This window comes from Melospiza georgiana, chromosome 1 (genome assembly GCF_028018845.1).
Source record: "Melospiza georgiana isolate bMelGeo1 chromosome 1, bMelGeo1.pri, whole genome shotgun sequence".
In the NCBI taxonomy this organism is placed as follows: domain Eukaryota; kingdom Metazoa; phylum Chordata; class Aves; order Passeriformes; family Passerellidae; genus Melospiza; species Melospiza georgiana.
The window spans coordinates 131,812,008-131,831,620 of NC_080430.1; the positions used below are offsets into that span (position 1 = coordinate 131,812,008).

The 19,613-nt window shown below is 36.7% G+C and overlaps 1 protein-coding gene across 4 annotated transcripts in view; it reads right to left on the minus strand.

Annotated features, from left to right (window-relative positions):
- Nucleotides 1-19,613, minus strand: part of VPS13B (vacuolar protein sorting 13 homolog B) — a 430,338-nt gene that overhangs the window by 344,556 nt on the left and 66,169 nt on the right. For all 4 annotated transcript variants that reach the window (XM_058033971.1, XM_058033980.1, XM_058033988.1 and 1 more), the window contains exons 13-16: nucleotides 19,054-19,245; nucleotides 18,305-18,474; nucleotides 15,306-15,500; nucleotides 13,662-13,786 (exon numbers count right to left, since the gene is read on the minus strand). In XM_058033971.1, the coding sequence (XP_057889954.1) occupies nucleotides 13,662-13,786; nucleotides 15,306-15,500; nucleotides 18,305-18,474; nucleotides 19,054-19,245 (682 nt within the window). The remainder of the gene's footprint in view (nucleotides 1-13,661; nucleotides 13,787-15,305; nucleotides 15,501-18,304; nucleotides 18,475-19,053; nucleotides 19,246-19,613) is intronic.

A 19,613-nucleotide genomic window follows, 5' to 3' on the forward strand; every position in this document is an offset into this window, starting at 1 on the left:
AAAATCAACACCTCAGAGTGATTGAAAGAATATAGTGGTGAACAGCTGGATCCAGAGGTTTATACAGAGTCCCCAACTGCAAAGCTGGAACCTGCAAAATGTTTGAAAAAATTTGATTTTTGTTATTACTCATATCCTGTACAGTAAAACACGATTAGTTCATTTTTTCCAAAATAACAAAACTGGTAACCTGCTACTAGAACCTAGCAATTGTGCCTTAGAAGAACCTGAATGTAATTTAAATGCCCAAATAATTTCAGTCAGCATTTGCACACCTTTCCTCTTAGGCAACCAGAAAGTGCATGCTGTTTTTATAACAAATGCTTCATCTACATACCTACAACAATCTGTATTTATACTTAATCTGATGTTTGATATCTAGTTTTCAAAAACAAAAATTTTGATCCTTTTTCTTAACATTTAAGTAACTATGATTATTATTGTAAATGAAACAATGTCTAGCTCCTTAATGACATATATCAAACCTCTAAAGGTACATGTAGGAAGGGAAATGGAAGTATTACTGGTTGAAATGCCAAAATGAAGTCACTACTCACAAAAAAACCCAACCATATCTCATGTCCACATTTACTAACACAATTTTCAGTCTTCAGAGAGCAACTTGCTAGATGACCAAGTTAATTACTATCAAAAAACCCCAAACAATTAAACTTGCTTTAGAACACTCCATTCCAAAAACACCTCCAAGACTGATGTCTTCAACTTCTGCTCTTCTACAGTCTTCACTAAAGGCTGCCTGGTATCTGACATCATCTCTGACACAGAGGAATTTTCAGGAGCTGCAGCTGCCTAGGCTGCTGTAGGAAACACTGTTAATCACATGATTTATTACAAGGGAGAGAACAATGAACTTCAATGTTCACCAATTTCTTTTTTTCAGTAAATCCAAATATTAACTTGATATTTCTGAAAATTTTAGATATGGGATTAGAAGAGAAATATGCTATAATTTCAAAATGGACTTTTGTATAGATTTTTTAACATAAATTCTGAAATATAAGTTGTCAGTGATGAAAACATTTTTTAAAGTGTTCACTCACATGCAAATTTCAAAAAACTCCCACAGATTTCCTTGAAACAATTGTGAAAACAAAACAATACAGTCAGAGTACAAACTTAAATATGGCTTAGAAAATGAACAGAGGCTATCCGTTCTCAATTCTCAATACAGTGTGTGTTTTAATGGAACAATAAAATTCAGCTTTATACAGCACAGCAAAAATGAATGCATATTACAAGAACAAAAACTACGAAATCAAAAAATTTCTGAAAGGAAAAAAATCTTGAAAAAAATCCCTTTTAAGCAAAGAATGCACAACTCTGGACATGTTAGAAGCTCTAAACTTGAGTTGCTTTTAAAATAACTATTCATTTTGTATCATCTGGTCATTAAAGTTATGATCATTAGATTAAAAATTATGATTGCTACATGCAAATAATAATACTGGTTTGTAATACAGCAAGAAGTGAGAAAACAGTGACCTGTGCTATGCGACAGCATGAGAAGAAAGTGTGCAAGAAAAAACAGACACCTGAATGTGAAGGTAGGAAAGTTCTAATTTCCCACAACATGATCTGAGCCTTACAAAGCTTCTGATGAGTCTACCTGTGGATTACATGTTTCAGAAAGCAGGCAAGAAAGCAGTCTATGATTACTTCTAGCTTGGTCATTGGCTATGTGCCTCAAAATGCAACAGATCTGAACTAAAAATCTGTTGATATCAACAAGGGATTGGGAGTTTTCAGTCTTATTTTTAAACACAAGATAAACTAAAGCGGCTGTTGAACATCTTAAACCTGTAGCTGCATTAGAGGAACATTTAGGATGTTCAGATCAAATTCAGCTTACTGACTCATCAATGGGACAGATGCTAGGGATCTGAACTGCCATGAAACCACAAGTCGACATCAGTCACTAATTGCTATTTCTTTGCAAAAAACTCTTTATCTAGGCACTAGTTAGTAATTGTCTCCAGAAATAATCAAAGTGACATGATATATATTTTTTAATGCATTAAAGAATAAAATTACAAGTTCCCTGCTCTGAGGAGATAACAAGCAGATCTCAGTCTTCTTTAGGTATTTTATGTTTTGATGTGTGTAAACCATATATATATGAAGCAGAAAGTTATATCTTTAAAGAACTGCATCTTTAGAACTCTACAAGGTATAGGGTGGAGATCTGAAAAAATAAAGGGGAAAAAAATAAACTTTCATCATGGAATGCCCTCAGTGTGAATTCAGGACCTTTTTTAGTTACTTACACTTTAAACATCCAGTCTTTCTTTACTTCTGCAAGAAGGTCTAACTTTTTTACTTGGATCTAGGAATCCTCCTGTTGTTGATGGTGGGTGTTAGTGGGAACAAGGGAAGGGATTTGACAGCAGCATTATGTTCCATAAAATCCAAATATAAAGACCATGAGAAAAATCAGTATTCATCAGAGCAGCCAAAAATCAAAATATATTACAAACAAAAAATAGCCAGAAGCAAACCTGGAAAGAAGCAGGGATATTCAATAGGGAAGCACTGGCTTAATGAAGGCAGTGCAAAGGGAAAGCAATCATGAAAAAAGCAGAGAACTTTTACATCTATATTATAATTGTGTCTTGTATCTTTCCCTGAGAAAAAGATCCTATGAGAAAAATCAGCAAGGCCAAACTCAATGCTATCCATCATCACCACTTATCTTGTAGGTAAATGTTAGTTGTGGGTGGGGGACAAAAAGGAATCAGCAGACCCTTGCCAGTACTGTAACTAAACAGCTGCAGATGAGCAAAACCACCAGAGGTGATCAGGTAAAAGTTGCCAGTGGCCATAAACCTCCAAACCACAAAGACCTGTGTTTACCAAAACAAAGCAAGCATTACTCAGTTTTACAGCTTATATAAACCCAGTACCATTGCTTTGGATACTACAGAGTATCCAATCTCAGGAGCCACCGGGGTGGTTGAGGCTTTGGGGAACAGGCTTCCCACAGTGCAGCCTGCTTTACTGTCCAGGGAAGTAATCCCATCCTCTCCCTTTCCTCTCCTCTTTCCCCCTTCACACAATCCCAGAAGCAGCAGAAACAGTCATTAAATCAATCCTCTAAATCTGCCACACAGAACCATTTGGTTGCCATTAGCAGGTAAAACAGGGAGCCAGAAGGGCTCAAACATGCTGGTGCTCAGTGAGGAAAACTGCACTGACAAACCCAGTTCAAAGGTCTTTTTGGGAACTAACACAGTTTCAAATTCCTTGCCAAAGATTTAAGAGCTGAACACAACCCCAACTTCAAGTAAACAGCAACAGTAAAAAGATCTCAGTAAAAAAAAAAAAATTGTCCAAAAAGGTAAGTGGGCTATGATTAGGGGGCTTCTGTGACTTTCTTCTACTAAAAAACTTGTGTATGTTGTTTATTTTCTTTCATAAATAGATAAAATATTTTGGTGGGGAAAAAAGGACACATTTCCACTGAGAGAAAAAAGGTTACTTGAAATTATGACAATTTTTTTATAGCTTGTTAGAGCAGTAAGAAGGTGCATGTCTGCATTAGCAAAACAAAACTAGTATTTGAACAAAATTGTTGCCCTAAATGGACATATCACAAACAAAATACACAAAACTAAAAAAAAAAAAAAAGAAGCTGTACTTCTGTAGCTGAATTCTGTCAAATCCAAAAAGGTAAATCTCAATGGTTGGGGTTGGAAGAGCGATCCTTTAAATCCAACCTCGCTGCTAAATAAAAGGACTTAACTCTGTCCCTTACAGTACCTCAAAAGCCAAATCCACTATCCTTTAAGAGAAAAGTTACAATATTAAAAAGAAGTTTCTGGAAACAGGCAAGCACAGGGAAAACAGGGAAGTTTTGTTTTTCTGATTACCAGAAAAGCCTTTAATATAGCAAAGGATGGATCAAGAGTGTCTTCAACAGCAAGGACATGAATGGACAAGGTGTGCTAATAGTTCACATGAACACATTGCATAACTGCAGAAAGAGTACAAAGACTTGAAAATTATTATTTTGTGGCCTCATTAAGTATCAACCTCAAAAGAATTTTAAAGGCTATCAAAAGCTATTTAAAGCAAAACATTAAATCTCAGTAAATGTGTAATACTTTGTACTTCAAAGACTACAATTACTGCAAAATCTAAATTTACCATCTTTAAGCATTGACTCTGCCATTACTTTACACCATTCATTCCTCAAAAATAATACAAGCTTTGAAGCAGATTCTAGGGATCTATTTTTCCTGTGTTCAGTGTTGATCTGTTCACTGTAATATCTATTTAATTAACTAAAAACTCCACAAGCCCTTGTGAGTCTTCAAGATCATCAAAATTATCACACACAGACATAATTACCATATTGTCAGTAAAACACATCAAAAAGGTATGTTCTTGTATTATACATAAGCACAGCCAAATCCAACATGTATGCAAAATCAAAGATATACAAGTACTTTCAGAGCAACAAACTAAGTCACTGACGTTATAAAAGTCTCATTTCCAATTGCTCGTTTAAAATATGGAAGTCAGGTTCTTAATTCTCTCATTCTCCCTGGGTATTTCTTTATTATCCAATAAATATTCAAATCATGTTTACCAAATATTTCCTTCTATTCAATTGCTCATTTTGCAATCAACCACTAAACTCAAAGAAAAAACTAGTTAAACATCAGCAAAGAAAAGAATCATTTTGGCTTTTGTTTAAAGAACCACACACACTATAATGAGAAAAATCTGATCAATTGAAAAATGAATCCATGATTTTTGTACTGGTGTTGGAGCTAACAATCCCTTCCATTTCTTACATTGATGTCAGAAGTATCTTCAACAGGTATAATGATTTCCAAATCTAATAAACAGGTTTTATTCTCATATTTTTCTACTTAAGAGCTTCATATTCCACCTGAGCCTGCCTTTACTTGCTTGCTTTTTTTTTTGTTTATTCAAATGGCCCTCTAACATTCCCATCGAAAACACACTATACTAAAAAATCTTGTTCATAAACTGAGAGCTGGTGTCCTTTAGAAGATTAAAACATAATAAAAACAGACAATTCTTACCAAATATACAGGCCCAAATGGAGATCCAAAATGTTTACATGAATTCAACACTGTACCTCAGTACTCATGCAATGCTATTCCTCAGTATATACACCTGACAGGTTACTTTAACTTCCTTTAAAAGGCATTGCTAAAGAAACAGTACCAAAAATACAAACCTACAAACAACTAGGATAGAAGTGATTGAGGAAAAATGCTGAGAATGCATATTGTTCGTGTGGAAGGAAACAAGCACTCAGCTCAGAACCAAAGAGATTCTGGTCTAATAGAAGGATTATTCCTATGAAAAAGAAAAAGCACCTCTAGGGTCACAGAGGGAACAAGCACAAGGAGAACACAGCAAACAAATTATACTGGACACAGGACAGTATGTTTCTTCCACCTACAGATGAACACAGATACAGTAAAGATGCTAAGGTATTATGGACAGCTGAACATCCACCTGAGCCTTTATATTTGGGTTATTTGAGTCAAGATAAAAACAGTTTGTTTTTTAATAAACTGTGTGCAGTCACCATTTATCATAGGTACCAGCTTCAACTGGGTGTCACATTAATCTGCTTGTAAGAGAAGGTGCATAATTTAACTCTGGTTTCTGGTACCTCACTTCAGGTGGAAGTGATGCCTACCCCTTGAGAGTGAAGATCTGTAGAGGCAAAAAGAGATATGCTACAGCCTGGCCAGCAACATGACTATGTTACACGACCTTAATGATGGCAAACATAAAAAGATAACAAAATCAGTAATTCTATATAGGCATATAGTTTATTCAAGAAGTAAACACAGAGCTTTGGTGAAGGTGGATTATTTGGTACACAAGGTGAATAATCCAGCATAGTTCCCTGTAGAATTATCCAAAGTACTAATGAATGAAAGGCTTTTTTTTTTTTCAACTTCTTTTATTTAATGACTACAAATTCTTAAAACAGTACTTTGAATCCTATCAACTCCCATGGCATTACCTCAAAAAGAAGATGCAAAGAAAACGGTGAAAGGTAAGAGAGCAACCCCAAGACTAAAGTACATTTCTTCAGAATGCTGTGTAATAACCAGCTTTGATTTGGGCTGGCTGGCAGAATGCCACCATGCTCAGTTTCAGGGTCCAAGTTTCAAGCTTGCCTGTTGGCCAGCTATGGAGGCAGAGTCCTGGCTCCAGTAATGACCGGTGCTGTGCACTGCTGACCTGTTCACTTGATCTGCACCAGCCTCAGGCTGGCACTTTCTCAAACAATGCTGAAGGGACCAAGCACGTCAGAAGCAGTCCTCAGTCTGAAGCCTCAATATATGTCCTTCTAATTTAATTTTTTTCCTGCCTTTTGGGAGTGGAAAGGAAAATTACAAGTAGGTATGTGTATATGAACTGAGAGACAAGAAAACACCAAGCTTCAGAGCTACAGATGGGTTTCTAGTAATTTAGCAGCAGAGATGCCAGTGCAGAGATTATTTCTCTTCATAATTCACAGATGCACTCACAGGCAGAAAAAAAGACACCAAACTACAGACAAAATTCTGGAGAAACAAAGGACAAACTTTGTGTGAAGAATTACCACTATTGCATCTTTCTAGCCAGATTCTACATGGGTAAAGCATCATAGGAGAGAATTCCTAACAGGTCCTTTTATACAGACAAGTGTTGCCACTAAGAGAAACAGAATTTCTAAATATATCCAGTACAAAAGAAATATATATCAGGGATTCAGTTTTTCCTTAGGATCTATGCTATACAACAGCATTTCAGCTGTGTTTTTCATACCTTTCATCAGTCTCTAATCAAAATGCAGCTTCAACCCTGAGAATCGTTCAAATTTTGAAATACCATTTGCTTGTTTCTAGTACATATGCCAGCAAATCCTGATGGCAACACTTACAAAACCCAGGATTAATTATTCACCATGTGCAATCACTTTCCCTGGACAGATATTAGTTAATAAGCTTAATTTACTTTCACTGAAGAGAGGTGACAAATAATTAGTCTAAATAACTACACTGGAAACACTCCCAGTGACTACCCTTTAGTGTCAACTCTGCTGAATTTCCTCCTCACGGACAATACTGAACAATACAACTGCTTCCAATTTACATTGATTATAACTGCACTTTCAACAGATTTGCTGAATGCCGCCTGCCACATCTGCTGAGAAACAGTAACATTTGATCTGGACTTGATTTAAAAAAAAAAATTAAACTTGAGGGTTGCAACTGAAGCTAATTTGTTGTTACACTAATCAAGCTGCAAGTCATGCACTCAGAATGCAAAACCCCTCAGAATGCAAAACCCTTCCTGTTCCAAGTGGTTTTCTTGGAAACCAACAACAGCTCCTTCCAGAATAGTGTAGTTGAAAAGTGCCCCAAAATGTTCTTGTTGAAACTTAAAATGTTCATATCACTGCAGACTAGAAATGTTCTACACAAGTTCTTCAAGCATCTTCATCCTTATACATAAGTGTGACTCCCTTGAATTTTTATAAAGCAAGATATGTTAAATCAATGAGAAGTACTTCTGTTTAAGCTTTACATCATCCTACATTAGTGTTCACAATATGCTGTACTATACTGCCACACTTACTCCTCAAACACTAAGATGCACAGTAAACCAAACTTCTGAAAGTGTCAGTGGTAGGTAATGTCCCACCAAAACCAGCTACCAACCAATTTTTTAAAAGTGTGATTTAGTATTATGTTCTTTGATGCATTTTCTAGGCAAGAGCAGAGAAGTGGACAACACTGAAGCAATCCAGCACATTCCTTCCTGTGCTGTTCTGACTGTTCACATGTGAGGCACTACTACACAAACACCCCTGCAGAACACAAAGGAACAACTGCTGTGTTCTGCTTTTGCACAGCCCCTATCAGTGGCACATCTCAACAGTTCAAACAGGTTCTAACATGTGCCAGATCTAACTGCAACAATGCTGAGGTGGCTGGAACTCCCCTGCCCCATACACTGAATGCATCTGTTCAGGCATTCAACCCCAGATCTTTTCTGTTTCAAAGAATACCCCAAATTTTTATCTGGCAGTTAAATTCAATTACTGACATAACTAATAGCCACAACTGAATGCTACAAAATGAGTTTCATGTGTTTTCAACCTGTTTCTGCTTCTGACCCAAGAAATGAGCAGGCCCTTCAACAGCCCATGTGAAATGCAATCCACACCAAATCTAAATTGACATTGCTCTTGATCTGCTGTGACTAGCCAATAAAACAGGCTGCCAAAATCAAGACCTAAGCGTCAATTTATGGGAAAACTTCCTAGATTTATGATCCAATGCTCACAGTTGGTGGAATAGTTGGGTCTGTGTTACCTACATTGAATGTCATGACAACTAAATCTTGTGACTCTCAAACTCACAAATCTACTATGGTTTCTAGTCCTAAACAGATTATTCCACTGGACTTGCCCTGCAAAGATGTTTTATTCAAAAAAGTAGCACAAACAGACAGTTAACCTCATTCTCCATTATACACTTCTAATCCTTTCTTTGCTGAGCAGCAAATCCTAAAGATCTCCCACTGTCATGACAGTGGTACCTTGTTGGTAAAGGCCAAGCCAGCAGAACCTAACTTCCTTGCTAAATAGCTTCTTACTGTGTAAGAAGCCAGATCTTCATCTACTACTCTGCTTGCAGATAAACATGAATTGCTCTCCCCCTTGTCAATTCATGGGGATACCATTAAATGCACATGGTATTTACAAGACGACCCCTGAAGCAGACATAAGCAGATGCACATCCTGGCTACATCCTATAATGACTTTATAAATTGCAAAATGAGTCTAAGAAAGTATTCTATAAATAAGAACACAACTGTGTGGCATACCAGGTAAATAACTTTGATTAAGTGACAGATGTTTGCCTTGTAAGGGACACGTGATGGAAGAAAATGGAAGTAAAGCTATATAAAAACACAAACACTTTAACAAAAGTTGGAACAAAAACCTTTGCACTAGTAATGAGGGAGTTAGAGTCCTTGGGTTTGGTAATGTTAATATTACAGCTGGAAAATAAAAGAGAAGCTAAATTGTGTGTACAAAGCAACAATTACATTATGAAAAAATCAAAATAAAAGCAAGGAAGTCATGTAAGAAAACAAAATGCTGATGTTCAGGTTGGTGAAAGAATATTTCTCAAAATCTTAGCATAATAGTTAGCCAAAAGGCAATTATAACCTGATTTGCCAAACTACTTGAAATGTAGCAGATTCTAAGGACACAGTAAATGTTTACCTTTACAGTTAAATCCGTGTTGAAATATTAAGTGCAGCTATGCTATATAAATGTTCTTGAGAGTTCATAAAAAGAGCCTACAGAAGATACACATTCATTTCATGTGAATAGCACTACATCTAAATTTCCTAAGTGATCTTTCAGAACCCTAAGTGCATATATTAATAAAATGACTGTGTCAGGTCTGTAATTCACAGCTTTCACAAGTGAAACAAGTGACAGATCTCTGGACAGCTGAGGTGCCCAGCATATGATACATGTGACTGCCTTTAACAGAAGAGCAAAGTTTTAGCTTTTGTCAGCTTTTGTCAATAATGATTAGCACTTCAATAAAAACACCGAAGAAATGAAACTACAGTGCCAACCCAAATCAAATCTCCTGTTACCAAAAATCCTTCTTCATCAGAAAGATGAATCTTGATGGAGATTAGCATGCTGCATGTACTTAAGCTGAAATATATCACTTAAGACAGTCTGCAGAGAACAGCTCAAAAGAAAGAATCTTTGCAGAAACTGCAAAGCATCTCAAAGACTGTTCTTGTTAACTAATAATTACTGAGATCTAATTGTAAGTTTCTATTCAAGTTTTTTGCTCTGACAGAGTAAAAACTCAAGAACAACCAATTATATGCTCTGTACTCTCTAATAATTCAAGTGCAGACCACGAAGCCCTAGATAATAATTTACCCAGCAGGTCCTCAACCTCTTTATAAAAGACTAATTCACACACTCAAACTTAACATGATTAGCTATTGGTCAACTCTGTACTAGTGCTTCCTTGAAAGCAGCAAAGAGCAGCTATTGCTCTGGTATCCAATTAACAAAGAGGGGACTCACTACCAAGAAAACAGATCTCTTGAAAGCAGACCACAGGACCAAGAAGCTGAACAGAAAGGAATCAGGGATAATGATGTCACCTTCATTTATAATTTCATTCTACCAGAGCTCACAGTCTGAAAATCTGCCACAGGTAGAGACAGTAATGAGACAGAGTGAGAAATTTCCTACAGACCTGATAAAGAAAAATAAAAACATGAGTCTGGAACACTAGTTTAGAGAAGACAGGTTAAGAAAAGCAATAAATAACACACATAACTAGACTGATACCTAGCTCAAAATATAGGGAGAACACTTCACTGCCAATCAGATACTGGAAAAAATAAAAGGAAGGCTATTACAAATCCATATTCTGTACTGTTAATTTAGCATTCCTCAGAAGTACAGTGAAGTGGTATTTTAGAAGTGATAGAAGGTTACAACACTGAAGTGTCTCACACCAGATTACCTCATCTGTTACCAGAGACATTGAAGCCAAAAGAATAAAAGAAAATCATCTAATTCCTCTCATGATTTCTGTTTGGCAATAAACATTCTTGTCATTCACTCTAGGCTTTTAACCATATTCTGTTAATTCTCAGTTGGTTTTAGACATCCTCCTGAAAGCTCTGAAAGCTGCTTTACAATCTGGCATGCAACACTACATAAAGCAGTTGTAAAATATTGACATTAACATTGTATTTTGCATCTTGTTACACTTGACAAAAACAAAAGACCAGATGGTTTGTACTTTCCAATAAAAACAGATTAACTATGCAATTTAAAAGATGTCCAAGACTTAGTTAACTAGTGAGTTTGAGCACATTTCTTTTATACAAAGAAAGTGTACTAGTTGAAACTAAAAGAGACATCAATCTGATAGATAAACAGCACGTTATGACTGTTTACAGGCATTTACTAGAATTTACTGGACTGATGCTGCTGAAATTTTATCTGTTAAAACAGCCTGCAAATGTTTATCAACTAGTTTTAAAAAATTAATATTACTACAGTTTAATACACTGTATATAACAGTAACTTTTAGATTATTGTACTGAAACTAGAAAAGAAACCTTTTCTACTGATTTATGTCAGAAATAAAGTTGAGATTTTCACTGCTAACTCAAAACATACTACCTAAGGGATTCCATAACAGTTCATAAAATGTCTTTGTTTTTAAAAGGTATGGTCTGTGGTATGTATTTTCTACGAAGAAATAGAAGAACACATGTAGCATCAGATGTGTGCACTGTAAGAAACTCTGGAATGTGAAATCCACAAATCCAAATAAAGCAGGTGGTATAATTTGGGAGGGAGAACTGAATTTAAGTTTAATGACATTACCAGGTTATCCTACCAGACTAATTCTCACTCACTGCATGACTTCAATGAAGCTCTCAGTCCTCATGCTGATTTCGATTTAGCTGAAGTGCTATTTGATGCGTTTCATCTGGACTTTTACTCACTTCAAACTACACTTCATTTAACCAGGCTGCTGCTCTACTCATTTGTTTTTCTACTTTATTACTCACAAATTGGTGTTGCTTAGTTTAGATAAAAGGTTGGACTAAGTTCATTTTATAATTTATTTTTAAATTTCATTAAGAAATAAATAAGCCATAGAAAGAGATCATATCAGAGGAAAAAAGTGAGAAAACCGTCAAAAGACACCAGACCACAGTACCACAGAAAGTGTTGCTCTAACTATCTTCTATCTTCTCATAAATGCCAATAGATGGTTTGCTGTTTTAAGGCAGGATCAGTGCCCTGCCTCCACTCCCCAAAACTACAGCTCCTTCCAGCTGGGCATGCACGGTAATGCAATGCATTTTTAAAAGAGAGAGACAAAGAATGTGAGAGAGGCAGATTTCACAAGACAATCCAAGAATGCACGAGAGAGAGAATGTAAGGATAAGACCCGGAATATGAGACAGAGTGAGGGCAAGTGTGAAACTGCACAAGGACAAGCACAAGAAACCAAGCATGAGCGAGCAAGAGATGGAGCACAGCAAGCACACGCAGAAGAGCACAAGCACACATGAGAAAGCAGCAGCACTTGAATACCATGAAGTTGTCAGATGACACATTTATTTAGAAATTCATCCCTAAAATAATTTTTTGATTTTTGCACTAAGCATGGGGTTTAGAATATAGTGAAGAAATATAAGTTTGCCATTCAACACTAATTTATTCATGCAGTTTGCTACCAGGATTACTAACCAGAGCTTAGTGTTAAATGTGAGATAACATAAGGAAAGGCTGTCAGTTGTAAAGTACTGGAGTATTCTGATTAGTGCTGATAATAGAGTATCCTAGAAATATTCTTTTTATTTTTAGTAAAAAGGTACAACACAACAGCAATTAATTCAAAGTCATTAATACTTTTGTAAACTATTGATAGAAATTATCAGTTAGGCTGCTACCACCTGGTGGTGTGCTAATAATGCTAAAACCCATTTTCATTTAATATGGTATCACAGCTTATGAAAGAAAAATTAGTACATTCTTTATGTGACACTAAGAACAACTATAGAAGTAGACTTTTTTTGTATAATCCATTAAGGTTTCACAAACAAATGCATCTTACAAATTAGCTATTCAACAAAATGTTTGAAGCCAAAATATTTTGAAATTAACATACTTTTTTATTTTCTTGTCACTCTAGGTAATTTTTTCTGCATGGATTTACTCATAAAGCAGTATTACAGACTGCTACTACTCAAAATGAGGGATAAAGAAAAGTAATACCTTGTCCAAAATATTGTCAAAATGGATTTTCATGAAAATAGTTTTTATAAATGCAACCTATCAATATAAACTATTGCATACTGCCATTTATGACCACAAAATTTGAACTGCAGAGATACATTTAAATAGTGAATTTCCACTGCACTTATGGCTAAAAAAATTATATAGCACATTTCCTAATAAAGTACAGAACTGTTTTCAGAAGAAAAATATTTGTATTTAACATCTGAGCTACTACAGATAGTTTACACTTCCTACTGTAATGAGAAACAAATAAAAGTGTAGCAGAAACACTGTGGATTTGGGATGCTTGGGGGTTTAACCCCAATTCATTGCTTTTTATTTGGTTGAATTTAAAAAAGAAAAAGCTGACCTATTCAGCTCAAACATCAAGCTTGCCATCAGTATGTAACTTTTGTATCAGCTCAAGAAAGAATGGCAACTGTTTCAGAAACCTACAAGGTCCAGAAGAAAGCCATGCACCACAGGGCTTCTTCTGTACCACAGAATCTGCAGAGCTGGAAGGGACCCACAAGATCACTGATCCGAAGTGACTGGGCCATACTGGGATTGAACCTGTGACCTTGGTGTCATTAGCTCCAGGTCTCTCAGCCACATCAGGTCTAAAATATTTATTGACAACTATCCTCACAAAGAAACCTATGAATGATAATAGAATATGAGAGGACACAGAGAAGTTTAGGGATATATGCAAAGCTTGGCATTTTTAAATCCTTCATTAAAAATTCAAAATAATTGTTCACATGACTTAATCACACTGTACAGGCTTAATACTCACCAATATTTGGGGAACTTGATCAGCTTGCCATAAACAGCAGTACTGAATGAGGGGATAACTGGAACAGGGAGGCAGTATAATCCTTTACTGTCCAAAGAAGTCAGTGCTGCTTGAAAACCAAATATCTGGAACAAATGCAGTTGGTCAAATAGGTATATTATCATGTGACTAGATTACTTTCAAGATATTTTATAACATATGTACTTATACTCAGTAAGTATTAAATAAATTGTGTATTATTTTTAGAGAATTCCTTTTACCCAAACATAAATACAGCTACAAAAATCTACTACAAATAATGCCCTAAAAATACACATTAAAATATTTTCTTCACTCAAAAAATGTTAACTACGGTCAGCTGAATTTAAAAGAACACTGAATTACAATTTTTCAACTCAAATACTTTAGTCTATATCCTTTAAACTTGCCGATTACATACTGCCTTTCATACAAAGTAAAATCACTTTGAGTAATTATAACAACACTGGTAGTTACCAAAGAGTGGTATTTAAGGATATTAGAACCTTCCCTTCAAAGCTTTTTTTATTAATAAGAGCCTGGCTACAGAAAGAATCATCACAGGAATTCTTTATGATTTTTCCCTATTCAATATGGCAAACAAACTGTTGTAGACTTGTCTTTTAACATGCTGTACCATTCACAAGAACAGAACAACTCAGGCACTATTAAAGCTAGCAAAAAAACCCTTTAAAACCCAAAGCTGATGTCCAAATTTTGCTACTAAAATGTTTCCTCAAGAGAAAAAAATCTTCTCAAACTGAAAAACATACAGATCACCTGCAGTACTGCAATTCCAATCACTTTAAATGTGACGTGTCACCCAGAAAACTGAAAGCTTGCCATGCAATTCTGAAACACAGTTTCTTGAATGCAGATAATAAATATTTAAATTGTTGTAAAATATCAGCGCGGAAGTGAATAGATAACTGAGACATTTACTAAAATTCACAGTAGTCATATTATATATTTATATTTTAGTAACACCAAAAAGGTTTCAAGCTTCTTAAGCACATCTTAAAAGGCTGGAAAGGCCTGCTTTAAAACTCCTCCACAGAGCAGATGGCAACTGAACCATCTCAAAACAATTTTCCATATCTTAAGCTTCCCCCAGCCTCACAATAAGAGCTCCTCTCACATAATGCATCTTTAATTGAGAACATCCAGAGATCTATCCTCTTAAAATGAAAAACAATTAAATTGTTTGTTAACAGTTTTTGATTGCATATCTTCACTGTGATGGGTTTGCTCTATCAACACTACCAGTAGTGACAGTTTTTCCTCCTAAATTCCCATCAAGTTTTCAAGTTTGTAATTTTGCAGCAATCTACAAACCACAGGAGCATTATCTCAGATGAGGAAAAAGTTTCTTTCGAATAATTCTATCTTGTCACAAGGACCTTGGGGCTTCAGTTAGCACTTTCCTCATATGAAGTGTGCAGTGTATATTACACAACACTTGGCTCGAGTCAGAAGCAGCAATCCCAAACAACAACATTCTGTGAAATGTATTTACTCTATGGCCTTTCAGATTAGCAGAAAACATCCTTTCAGGAAACCTGCTAACACTTCAGATTAACTGAACATACATGATGCTCTCAGCACACATCTCAAGCCCTCACTGACCTTCAGATAGCAGTGCTGGTAGCAGTAGTGCAGCAGGTTGTCAGAGGGCTGCCCCAGGCTGCTGACCACATGCACCAGGTGCTCGGCGTACATGGGCACCGAGTGCTCCAGGTTAACCTTGTCCACCAGAATCCGCACGGAAGGTAAAGGCCGCAGGGGCTGGAAACTTGCAGCATTTAACAGCCCACTCAAGTTCTAGGGCAGGGAGGAAAAAGAATTATGTCATAACTTAAATGTATTATTTATCATATCTGTATGTTCTTACCCAAACACACAAGAAAATCTACATGAAATAAACTATTTACCGTTACCATGGCATTATACTACAAATCCTCAAATCTTTCCAAAATATTTTCTTTGAAGTCAAAAATAATCAACTTTTTATCTGGAATTGTCTTGGGGGCAGGTGTCCAGGTGCTGGTGGTGCAGGGGCAGATTCTGTGAGGGGACACCAGGGGCTGTCCTGGGCCAGGTTTAGCCTGCTGCAGCCTGTGCTGCAACAGCCCCACCACAGGGCACAGCTGAGCTCCTCAGCCAAGCTGGGGGCACCTCTGTGCAAACACATTTTAGAACGGGCAAAAACACCACACAGGTTGCAAAGACTCCAAGAATAAGTGAGAAACAGCAACATGAAAAGGAAGGTCAGAAAAGGACAGGGAGGCTGTGGTGCTCCAGACACCAGAGCAGAGCTTCTCTTGCAGCCCATGAAAGAGACAAGACAAAAGCAGACATCGACACTGCAGCCCATGCAGGTTCCCTTGCTGGAGGAGGTGGATATGCCCTGAAGGGCACTGCAGCCTTGAGGAGAGGCCATGCTGGAGCAGATTCTCCCCCAAGGAGTGCAACCTGCCAGAAGGACTTGCACTGAGGGAGAACAGCATGAGGATGAGGGAATGGCAGAGCTCAGCTGTTACAGACTAACCCCCATCTTCCATTCTCCATCCTCCTCTATTAAGGGGTGGGAGGTAGAAGAGTCAGGGAATGAAGGAGTGAAATTGAGTCTCAGGGGGAAAAGGGGCATGTTGTTTGGATTCTTAGCAATAAGTGAAATTAATTGCCCCAAGTCAAGTTTGTTTTGCTCATACTGGTAATTGGTAATTGATCTCCCCCTCTACCCTGACCCATCCCACTCTCTCCCCCACTGCTCTTTTGAGGAGGGGGAGTGAGAACAGCTGGGTAAGCATCTGGCAGCTGGCTGAGGTCAACCCAGTACAAGAATATGCCAAGTCAAAATATTTTGTCCTATAAAAATCTTTGTTTACCTTTTTATCACTCCAAAGCACTATCACCATAATACTTGTCTCATGCTGATCTAGCCTTTACACTTCTATGTATTCACAGACATGCCAGGTATATCAACAAAAGATGTCATTCCACAGAAAATAAATATCACAATTTTAGATATCCAAGTCTATTTTTCATAGTATCCATTAAAATGGAGTACTGCACCCAGCACAAGTTGGACATGGGCATACCAGAATGAGTTTGCTGGAAACAAAGTGGCTGTGGGGTTGGAGCACATGAGCTCTGTTTTAAGAGAAATAGAGACAACTGAAGTCTTTCAGTCTGGAGAAGGCCAGAGAAGAATCCTGCTGCTGTCTACTGCAACCTACTGGGAGGGTACAGAGAACACCTGCTCTTGCTTTGACCAGGATGTTGAACTCCTGGAAAACACCTCCAAACATCTCTTCCAATCTAAATTACACTACAGATCTGAAAATTTTATTAAATATGCATCAAAATAGGACAATAAGTTGATGTACTTATTATTTTCAATCTAAACTTCAAAATCATTATTTTAAATATGCTTGGCTTCATTCAAGAAATGTAATTGAGACTCCAAGTAATGATTACATCAAGCAAAAAATTCACTGGAATTCAACTTTACCTCAAACCTACAGCAAACATGGGACTCTTCTCCCATTGTAAAAACAGCATCTGTCCATGGCCATAAGGTGAAAAGCACTACAACCCACTGCACTTCTCAGTGCAATGTATTAAAAAGTGCTAAAAAGGAAAAAACTTCTCTGAGCAACCTGTTCCTGTGCTTCACCACCCTCTGAACAAAAAATTTCTTCTTAATATCTAAACTAAACTTGATCTTTTAGTTTAAAACCATTGTACCTTGTCCTGTCATTATCTACCTGTACAAAACCTTCTCCCCTCCTTTTTAAAAGCCCCCTTCAGGTATTGAAAGACCACAATTAAGTCTCCTCAAAGCATTTTCTTCTTCAGAATGAGCTACCAGAGCAGTCTCAGCTTATCAGATGAAATATTGGACAAAAACTCCTAGAAATTTAACTCAAGAATTGATGAGAATCTTCTTCTCACTCTCTCCCTTACCCATAAAACACCTTCCAGCCTCTGGCACAAGAGATAAACCTACTGCAAGCCTTCACTACAAGCCACAGATTTACCCCTACAGTACCTCAACTTTGCACATTGACAAAGGAGACCAACAAGAATGAAACCAGTATAGGATTCTTTAGCTGGCATTATACTATACATATCCAAAAGGTAAAACAAATGAAGGCTATTAGGAAATTTCTGTCTCTCTGAGCTTATCATTCAGCAGTTAAATGCTCAAGTCCTGCTGACATCCTGTCTGGAACTGGTACACACAGAGCTGGCTATTAAAACCTATGTCATCTCTACTGAGCCTGCATATTAAAAGACTTCATATTTACCAAGCCAATGAAGACCCGCAGAACAGGTACTCACTCTTCTGATCAAAAGATCAGAGCTACTGCTTTTTCATTTGTTTGATGCTTTAAAATCTTTTCCATTTGAAAGTATTTTTCCCACCCATACATAACACCTTCAATTTCCAAGTCTAACTAGTCAGATTCCCATTTTTGGTATCTGAAGGCTCACAGGCACCAAACTAATCCAGAACTCAGTGATACATCCAGCACGTGGAATAACAGGCCAGTAAGAATCTTTATATGAAATAGCACATGCTGATATAAAAAACTGAATCCTTATCTGTGCATACATACCTTCTCACCCATGATTATGGGCAGCAAGTGGTCTAGTAAATTGAATTCTGCCACAGGGATTATAATGGTACACTTAAGAACAGTGAACGTTGTAAGTCTAGTGGGAATGTATTCCTCCAGTGATGCCACTTCTTCTGAGCTTGGCATAGTTCTACTTCCATCTGTAACATCTACAATAAATGGAGATTACATATGTTTCACTAAAATATATAAAATATGCCCTACAGCTGATGTTTCAGAAATGCCTAAGGACTAGCAAAAAATGCCAAGCTTACCCTCTGCCCCTTTGCAGTTAATAATGTTATTCCACACTGTTTCTACCTAAAGCTAAATGTGATACTAACTGGATTTTCCTTACTTGAGATCTGTATTGTTCTGAGAAATTCATCTTAACAGTCTACCATAACTTATTTCCATGCATTTTCATCCTATATAACTATTATTTTGAACTAATAAATACCAGTAGGAATACTTTCTTCTCTAAGATTCCAAAATTAAGCTAGAGTAGAAAATGAAGTAAGCTATTCTTACTCAACACGAGGCTTATGATTAAAACAAATGGCGTTCAAAGCGTCTGAAATTATCTCAGAAGTACATCCAGCACTGACAGGGATATTGTGATTAATTTACCTTTATTTTACATAGTCCTCTTCAGACTCGAAAAAACTATTTGAAAGCTGCACCTTCAGAAGCACTAAATGTAGTGTGGTATAATTCTGTACTTTTGTGTATATGCAATAGGAGCAAACCTGGCTTAGTTCTGCTGTAGGGTTCATACTCATGTTCCAGAGCACAAACGATCATTTTCATGATGCGGTGCACAGCGCTGCTATCCAGTCGAAGATTGAGTGGACCCACAATGAGGCTTTTTGTAGACATCTCCTGAACATTTCCAAAATCTTCACTCTTTACTGAAGAAAGGTCTTGCTGATTCCCAGAAACTACAACAAGTTTTATAAAAGTTACACAAAATAACATATATTTTATCAGCTACTTCTGTTTCAAATCCTGTGATCAAAGACTTAATAAATATACAAAAAAATATAACTATACACATATAACATACAAATATACAATGACTGGTTTAACAGGTTTTAACAAAATTATTTCTGGTAAATGCAGAGCAAACAGGACAAATTTCTGCCTTGCCTCCAAGCAAAGTAAAACTTATTAACTCTTCCATAAACTTTGTATTTCTCAAATTTGGGACTCCTTGGAGGTGTCTAAATTTCTATGGCAGCTTAAACTCACATGTCAATAACAGCCACGGTGTTCAAAACTTTGCACAGCTTGTCACAAAGTTATGTAT